The sequence below is a fragment of the Polypterus senegalus genome, chromosome 6 (assembly GCF_016835505.1).
Source record: "Polypterus senegalus isolate Bchr_013 chromosome 6, ASM1683550v1, whole genome shotgun sequence".
NCBI lineage: Eukaryota > Metazoa > Chordata > Cladistia > Polypteriformes > Polypteridae > Polypterus > Polypterus senegalus.
In genome coordinates this window covers 71,584,170-71,593,967 of record NC_053159.1, presented here as the reverse complement: position 1 = coordinate 71,593,967, position 9,798 = coordinate 71,584,170, and the positions used below count along the sequence as shown (strand labels likewise).

The 9,798-nt window shown below is 36.4% G+C and overlaps 1 protein-coding gene across 1 annotated transcript; it reads left to right on the top strand.

The window, feature by feature from the left end:
- Positions 1–319: 319 nt before the first annotated feature.
- On the top strand, positions 320–8,195 carry LOC120530542 (gamma-crystallin M2-like). Its single transcript, XM_039754969.1, has 3 exons — positions 320–353; positions 2,182–2,424; positions 7,920–8,195. The coding sequence occupies exons 1-3, from the start codon at positions 345–347 to the stop codon at positions 8,193–8,195; spliced, it is 528 nt and encodes a 175-aa protein (XP_039610903.1). The 5' UTR covers positions 320–344.
- Positions 8,196–9,798: the final 1,603 nt, after the last annotated feature.

The window sequence follows — 9,798 nt, the reverse complement described above, 5'->3', positions numbered from 1 at the left end:
ATATTAAAACAGGCAATTGATAGTAGTTGGCTAAAAGAACTTTTAAAAGATTAATTTTTGTAAAACAACGCATTTAGTTTGATAGAAGCATTTAACTTTAGACACAGTGCTTTATTTCCCACACATTGCAGTACTTACTAGATGATATATTGTCCACTTTCATGATAAAGACCTTCAAACAAAGATGCCTACCAGAACAATTTTTCTTTTGGCATCGTTTTAAATGGTGCACAGCTGATTCATCAGGTTCAACTATTTGAATGACAAAACTCTTTGTTTCAGTTCAGCCTATAAAACCCCCAGGTCTGTTCGTCTGTATGCACAGTAAGCAGTGAAAATCCAAAATGGGAAAGGTGAGTGCTCTTCTGCTATCTGCTGTGTCATTTTAAAGCTTTACGGGGTTTTTTCATTTTTTTACCTATAGAGGGCTGAAATGATTTATTATACTTTGTGAATGGATCAGAAAACTAAATATTGTAAGCATACATATTAATGGAAAATACACAGAAAAGTGCAATTACAAATCATTTTGATTGGGCCACTGACAGAGCATATAATAAATTGTAAGCACCAAGCTTCTAACTAGATGCATCATAATGTAAACTTATTTGACTTAGGGTACCTTAGAGAACTGCGGAAAGAAAATGTTACATTTTTACACAGAATTGAATTTGATTAATGAGACACTTAGAATAAATGTCAGCTCTCAAGAAAATTCTATGAGCATAACTATTTACATTCTTTTTACATTCATTTATATTTGTTGCTGTTTCTGCTCCACACCTCCACTTTTACTGCATCCATGTTTTAGACTTCGGGTTCCAATTATATTTTAGTAACACCACTTGACAAAGTCTTTATAGCGAATCTCCCTCACAGCATGACCTCCTAATTTCAGAATTTTGCAGTGTCAAGTGATTGGGGATTTTCTGTAATTTTGAAGGGTTTCTGGTATTTAATTTAGACAACATATTCCTCTATTCTGTTGGTTTTTTTTTTACATTTACATTTATGTGCTTAGCAGACGCTTTTATCCAATATGACTTACAAAAGAGGTAAACAATTGAGTAACATTAGGCTAGGGCCGGTTTGTTCAGCAAGTGTAATAGGACTGGTAACAAAAGTTGATTGTCACAAGTTAAAAGATGTAATAACTCATACATTTACAATAATAGGTTACAATCACTAAAACAATTAAACAAATTAATCAAGAGTCTAAAATATCGCAGTGCAAAGCTTTTTTTTTCACCAATTCGTCAGATATGCACAGAACAGATGGGTCTTGAATTGTTTCTTAAATACATTGAGGGAGTCAGCAGTACAGTTGGAGGTTGGCAGCCTGTTCCACCAACTAGGAACAGCATAGAAAAAGACTCTGGATAGAGACGTGATGCCACATAGAGGTGGCATCAGCAGACACTGTTGCCTGGCAGACCTGAGTGTGTGAGAAGTAGTAGAGCACTTCACCAGTGTCTCCATATACACAAATGCTGACACACTGACTGCTCTGTAGGCAAGTATCAGGGATTTGAACTTGATACATGCTGCAACAGACAGCCAATGTAGTGACCTGAAGAGAGGAGTGATATGTGCCCGTCTCAGTTGGTTAAATACAAGAAGGGGTGCTGCATTCTTGACCATCTGCAGTGGCTTGATAGCACCCTGAGCAATTGTGGCAAGTCACGCTATGATGTCATCAGAGCAACCACAAAAAAGACAGCATGTAAAGTACATTCCCGAATCATCTGGTTATTGAAAAAATGTACTTAACATGTACATACTTCGCTCTTTGTTATCTTTAACCTAATTTCTGACTTCTCTCTATTTCTTCTCAACTAAATTTCTGATTTAGTCTTTGGCAAAAGACAGGATGGCTTTTTGGCTGTAAATTTGTGATGCTGACACCCATGACAGGCAGTGTATTCCAAAACTGGAGTGCAGATCTGAATAAGCAGTTTTGTTATTTTGTTCATCAAGAGGGAAAACTACACATGAAATGAGGAGCCAGGGGTGGACCCAGACCTTATTCTGACTTGATTTCTTTTGACCGGGGGGTATTTTTATCGAAGAAATGTAATTCTTAGGCACATCTTCAACTCATTTCAGATTAATTCTGTGTAATCAGTACATAAGCAATATCACTATAATAATAGAAATCACTGTCCTATAATCCCAAACTAGATCATCTTCTACGAGGACAGGAACTTCCAGGGCCGATACTATGAGTGTAGCAGCGACTGTGCTGACCTTCAAAGCTACTTCAGTCGTTGTAACTCCATCCGGGTGGAGAGCGGCTGCTGGATGGTCTATGAGCGCCCCAACTACATGGGCTATCAGTACTTCCTGAAAAGAGGCGAGTATCCTGACTACCAGCGCTGGATGGGATTCAATGACTGTGTGCGCTCCTGCCGTGTTATTCCCCAAGTAAGACTAATATTTTTTACTTTCTGTTAACAGATTATTGCAAAAAACTGTGATTCTTAAATAATACAGTAGTAATCCAAAGATCATTTGAAAGAGTCAATGTTAAAAACATTATTTCTCTACACACTTTCTGCTTGTCTTTATTGATAAATTATGGACATTGAGACTTCCTCACATGAACAAATTAGGTTGCTTAGTTTATTATGGAGGTCTATTGGGTTGGTGGCAGGATTGGCACACCAGCCACTGTAAAAATACCTGACACTGTTCCAGTGCAGTGCTGAGGTGTCACCTGCTGCACTTGGGTCCCAATCTAGATGGTTCATTGTGTGCTGGGTGCAGCAACACGCTATCAGGGCATGCTCCCACCTTTTTATTTATAACATTGTTTTAGAAAAGTACTGCTTGATAAGTTGCCCTAAACATATGTTTCTTTCATCAGAATTAAATTCTAAAAGAGTATCAGGCCTCAAAGATTGAAAGCCAGACCTACACTTCACTCTAGTCCTGAACCAAAAATGTAGGCCTCACCACTGCAAATAGCCTAGCCGCATACTCAAGATGCAGGCTTATGACGCACACAGACCCAATAGTAGGATGAAGGTTTTAAAATCAAAAATATCCAAAGGGAGAGAAGTGAACCATAAAAAATCAGCCCTGTGAAAACAAAATAAAGTTTTTTTTCAATATTTAAAATTTTAAAATTCATAAAGTGCACAAAATAGAATACAGGCAGGTTGAAAAAAAAGTATAACAAAAAAGGTCTGTTTTTTGATAGCGAAGACCTCCAAAGCAGAATCTAAAAACACTACCTTATTACCAAAATAGAAGTTCAAAACCAAGAAATCCAATTAAAAAAATGCAAAATACAAAATTAAAGGAAATGAGAACAACCTCAAAGCCAAAGTAGCCAACAAAGGGGTTGCTTCTTTATAAATAGTACTGGGGGGCGATTCCCCAACTGAAGTGTCAGGTGGCCTCACCTCCCCAGGCTCAAAGAATAGGACTCAAAATACATGATTTAAATGACAAAAGACAAAATAATTAATATAGAAAATATTCATGATACATATAACAGTAAAAAAATGTAATAATTGCAATATAATAGTATTGGTTTCTACATTTTTTTCAACAATAAAAGGGTGCTATTACATGTGACAGAAACATGTAAATTCCAAAATGTCAACATAAATACAGTAGGAGCGGTATGTCTAGTGTTACCTGCTGTACTGATGCTTATTTAGTACACATCCTTCATGTGATATGTTTTGAAACAGTCACCAGCCCAAAACCCAATAGTACACAAACATTCTTTGCACACTTTCTTATAATATTTTTTATGTTGCTTACATATGACAGGGTAGAATGTCTTTGTCTGACACATGCGTTTGACATGCTCCTTGTGTTATTTTGGGCTACCATAGTGCAAGGCTCAGTAACTTCTACATTTCCCTGGCACAAGCTTTGGCAGTTGCTGCATTGTAACACTGAGTAAGGGGGCTAATGCCTATTTTTCCATTTTAGTTGATCAAAATCATTTTGCCTTTTTCCATTTACATACTGCACTCCACTGCAGCATTGTACAACTGAAGGCATATCGCAGCAGTTTGGTCATATGGTGTTGTATGCTTCAGCTTCACTATCTGTGTCGAAATCTGATGACCAATTCACCATCATTGGATTCCACTTGCTATTGTGTTTTGGTTGAACTCTCTACCTCACTCATGAATAATGATGAGTTACCTTTGAGTAGTAAAACACATAGAAATAATTATTTTTTTTAGCAAGATGTGATTTCATCCACTAGATGGCAGCAAAATACTGTCCTAAGCAGGCTTTAATATTTAAAGCAGATCATTACATGTCATCATGACTCGTGGTTAACCAGAATTACATAGAATTCTGAGTTTGTGCCTGGGGTTTAGCACCAAAGAGGTTAAAAAAGTAAAATAAACAAAAATACATTTAAACCACGAGATACGACCCTGGATGAACCATTACAGATGGCAGTGTAATCTGAATCTGCACTTGGAATGCAGATAAGCAAATAGGTGCATGGAAAAGAAAACTAAATGTACAAAAACAAAATTCTACCCATCTTAAGTTGTATGTTTAGATACTTTGACTCAAAAGAGATTATATTATAGATAACAGAGATAAATATTAGCAAACAACCAAGTGTGCCAATTGTTTAATCTGAAGTACTATAGTGAAAAAGCTGCTATCAGCTTAAATACAGTATTTTTAGTAATGTTTAGTTTAGCTTTTTTTCTTGATAAATGCTACTGTCAAATAACATCATGAGATAGTATGGTGTGCTCCTTAGCATAAATGGCATCCCTGTGAATGTCTTTGTTTTATTTTAACAGTATTCATCTGGAGTACTGTGTGCAATTTTGGTCTCCAGGCTACAAAAAGGACATAGCAGCACTAAAGAAGGTCCAGAGAAGAGCAACTAGGCTGATTCCAGGGCTACAGGGGTTGAATTATGAGGAAAGATTAAAAGGGCTGAGCCTTTACAGTTTAAACCAGTGGTTCTCAGCCTGTGGGGCGTGAAGTAACAAAAAGGGGGCGCGAAGATGTGAAAAAAGAAAATATGAAAAAAACATCTGTTGAAACCAAAACAAATTAACTTAAACTAGATTCTGATACTAGGTCAATTAATATAGAGTTAGATAAATGTCGATAAAAGTTAAGTAGGTATAATAAAATATGCATCTACATTTCAAAAAAATGTTGGGGGGGGGCGCGATTAAAACTGTTATGAAAACTTGGGTCACAAATACTTAAAGGTTGAGAAACGCTGGTTTAAGCAAAAGAAGATTAAGAGATGACTTGATTAAAGTGTTTAAAATTATGAAGGGAATTAGTACAGTGTATCAAGACTATTATTTTAAAATGAGTTCATCATGAACATGGGGACAACCCTTGTTAAGGGTAAATATCGCACAAACATTAGGAAGTTTTTCTTTACACAAAGAATGATAGACACTTGGAATAAGCTACCAAGCTTTCAAAACTCGACTTGATGTTTTTTTGGAAGAAATAAGTCAGGACTGGTGAGCTTTGTTGGGCTGAATGGCCTGTTCTTGTCTAGAGTATTCTAATGTTCTAATGTTCTGCTAAGTTGTCTATGTTATAAGGGTCACTAAAGATGGTAACATTTGTCATGCAATTAATTAGTTGTATCGTTTTATTTTGGAATCAACATAAATGTTGATCTCTTAGTACTTATTTTGAAAATATGGTGACAAATAATTGACTGATTAACTCTTTTGACTTTTTTTGAAATTCAGGGGTAGAGGGCAGTAATCAGCTGTAAACTGACAAAACTCGCTGTTATGTTTTAGCTCAAGTCTCTTTAAAGTTAGCTTCGTTGATTTGCACGAGTAACGAAGAGCAAACAGCCCCTCAAATGGCATCGACATCTGGCGAAAGACCAAAGCAAATGCGCAAAGCAAAATACTCTGTGGACAAAATTTTGTGTATCATATTGCTGAGTCAGACTCTGAGTTGTCGGATTTTGATGTAAGTGATCTGGAGACTGAAAACGAAGGCATGCAGCAAAAGACATTTTATATTGATTTATGTGTGAAACAATTGTTTTGTGTGCTTTTCAGAAAACTGGAAAAAATATTCAGCCCTCAAAGAGTTAAGAAATTGTTGCAATATGTGTGAAAGGTAAAATCTACTAGTAAAAACCACAATTCTCTTTAACCCAATAGGTTACAATGGGGCAGATGCTTTTACTTGAATTAGTTTTTACTCCTTATAAAATTTTTAAAAATAAGGTGCCCTATATATCTTTTTCATTCCTTTTTATAAAATCCTTTTTTTTTATAAAATCCAGTTTATGCTCCAGCAAAATCTTTAATAATGCTTCTTACTACTGACCCTTTACCATTCAGTGAGTGCAGCCAAACATATAATAATTGCACTGAAAATGAAGACGTGTTAAAAGCACAAGGCTATCTGCTTCCTTAGCTGTATTGAATTGCAAAGAATATTTACATTAAACTAATTAGAAGATATTACATAGCTGCATAAAATTTAAAACAATTCACCTCAAAAGCACATTATTTTGTAATTTAAGTTCAAATTTTAGCTGAGGCTTTAAATTTAATTTTATTTAAACATGAAGTTTAGCAGTAAAATATAACCCAAGATTATTTTTCTGTTAAATTGGGATTGTGCTTTTTTGAGCAGAATATCTAATCAAGCGGTAAGTAATTTAACTCATTCCCTTTGTTTTGACTTCCATTTCAACACAGAATTTACGTTTGTACGGAACCAAAAACAAAGTGGCAACCATGCACTAATGTCTTTGTCAAAAGAGTGTCGTTTAACTATTAAACTTGAGGTTTCCAATTCAGCTCTCTTGAGCAGCTCACTCATTTACCTCTTTGTTAATCAGTCAGACTGTCAACGCTCTAACTATAATTCGTAAATCACATTGGGCGTGCTCTGTAAATGCATATAACAAATACACTGTACTGAGTAAAACTAATAAAATGGTTCCTATATGCGATAGAGTGCAAATAAACATGTAACTCTTTAACAGAAGTTAATGGAAAAGAATTAAAACAAGTATGTCAGTTTAAACATCTTGGGAACGTAATCACGTGAGTATGTGAGATGTAGTTTTTTGAAAAGAATGGGGACAGAAGGGTGAGTAATGATGGGGTAGTTAGAAGTGTTAGGAGAAAAAGGACCATCATTGGAATCAATTTTAGACAGAGGGGAATGCTGGGAGATACATGATTGGCTGCTATGCGATTTTATTGAAGACAGAAAACGTCACATGGAAGACAGAGAATGATGTTGCTTGATAAAATCACAGAGAATGGAATATACTAAAGTATGACAAGGAAGGCACAAGATATGAAAAGACAAGTTGGCATTCAATGATAAGGACTTGCCTGCAGGAATTTAATAAGCAGTTAGAATCACAAAAACACTTTAACAGTATCACTACTTTTAATAAACATACTTTTTTCTGTTTTCATATGCATAGCAATTAAATAATGTAAATGGCATATGTACAGTACTGTTTATATACAGTTATTAAAGAAAATGACATATGTATATTTTATAAAAATTTTAAATGATCACAAAGCAGCACAATGGCACTGCTGCTTCACAACAATGAGCCGGTGTTCTTCCTGTGTACATGTGGGTTTCCTCCTCAAGACACGTAGTTTGGGTAAATTGATGTTACCTAATTAGTCCTTGATGTGTGTATATGTGTGTGTGTATGTTCACCCTCTGATGGACTGGTGTCATGATCAGGGATTGTTCCTGCTTTATTTCCCTTGTTTGCTGGGATGTGCACAGCTTCCCCAAGACCCTGCTCTGGATATGGGATTTAAGAAAATGGATGGGTGGATGGAAAAATGATCACATATACCATATTTAAATAATGCAGGCTATTGTGTTTAAAATTCTATTAATGATCACCGAATCTGTAAATGTACTTTCCTTTTTTTTTCCAACAGCACAGAGGATCGTACAGAATGAGAGTTTATGAAAGGGAAAACTTTGGTGGTCAGATGATGGAGTTCATGGATGACTGCGAATCTGTTCAGGATCGCTTCCGTTATCAAGACATCCACTCCTGCAATGTGATGGATGGCTACTGGATCATGTATGAGCAGCCCCACTACAGAGGACGGCAGTATTTCCTGAGGCCTGGCGAGTACAGGAGATACACTGACTGGGGAGGCATGAACCCTAGGATTGGATCCTTCAAGCATATCACAGATTTCTGTTAATACTGAAGCATCAACATTATAGTTCTATTCACTAAAAAATAAACATTAATTTGTGACATGAGTTTGTATTTTCTCTTGAATTTTCATTTTGCCAGAAGTTAAGATATAAATATAAATTAAGTAATGAAGAATAAATTTCAAAGTTGATGGTAAAACATATAGAATAAAACTTCAAGAGGAAAATTATTACATATGAAACAATAGCAAGAACCACCGAAAATATCATGCAGAACTGATGAAAGGATGCAGCAGACAATTATTTTACTTAAATTATAGTATCATAATTAAACCAAGAATGAAACTGCATCAGTTGGAGTCTCATCCTGTTACCTGCCCTCCCAAAAATTAAGCAAAATCAAGATGGCAACTGAAGCATCTTCTTGATTTTTACCATAAGCTATAAGCATAAAAAATATAATATGCTTTGTGGTCTATGGCCGGCTTGTCATCCCGGCCAATATCCCCAGGCCGCCAGATGGAGCCCTCCCTGCAGCGTGGAGGTGCCCCAAAGACCAGCAGGAAATCATGGACAATGGAGTTTTCATCCATAGCCCTGCTGGATACCACAGGGGTCGCTAGAGGGAGCTGCAGGGAGGAGCAAAGAGTCATATGTGCGTCATAGGCAAAGCGACAGCAGAAGTGACGTACTTCCGGGATGAAGAAAAGGACTTTTTATCTGACCCGGAAGTGATAAGGATCACATGAACTGGGGATTGGAACACTTCTGGGTCAGGGACTGTAAAAGGACTGTGACGGCTTCCAGATGGCGAGCTGAGCTGGGTGGAAGGGTGGCAACACGTCTGGGAGTGAAGGATTGATTATTGTATTTGTGATTGATTATTGGATGAGTATAGTGGAGAGGAGGGTGCTTTGTGCACTGTGCCGTGTTGAAAAAGTCAACATTTGGACTTTTATCTGGTGTCTGGCGATTTGGACAAGGGTTCAAGGGAGTGATAACGCCCCCTATCTGTCACAGCTTTTACTGGGCATTTCTTTAGTACCATAAATGATGAAACATATTTCTGTTTTGGTAGGATATGTATTTTTCCTTTTCATTTTCAGCATTGCTACAGCAAGATATCTTTTAAAATGTGTGTCAAGCCTTGTCACTGTGGACAAACCATGATTTTTTTTTAAATTCTGATGTGCTCATCTGTTTTAATGAGTGGTTAAATGATTTGACTAGAGTCACAAATACTTCTAATTACCCAGGGTGTACAATTACAGTACAATACAATGTATTTTTGTATAAAGCTGCTGAGTGCAGGCACAGAGCACTGTGAACAATTCTCAGTTAAAATACAAGTATACAGTAGATTATACCATTTACTAAATACAGAACTGGTACACTTTAGATCAGGTAAAACACACAAATAACAAAGCAATACTGATTAAACATAAATGGAAACTAACAATATCTGTCAATTAATTGATGAACTATGCCAGTTGACAATGGCTGAGATTAGAATTCTACAAGAGAAAGTCAAAAATAAAGTCACAGTCCTGACCTCACCCAACTGCATATCTATCCATTCCTGGGTTTTCTATAGTGGAATCTGTGCTGGCTGTCCAATCTGATGTAGGAATCTTTTCACCCGATTAT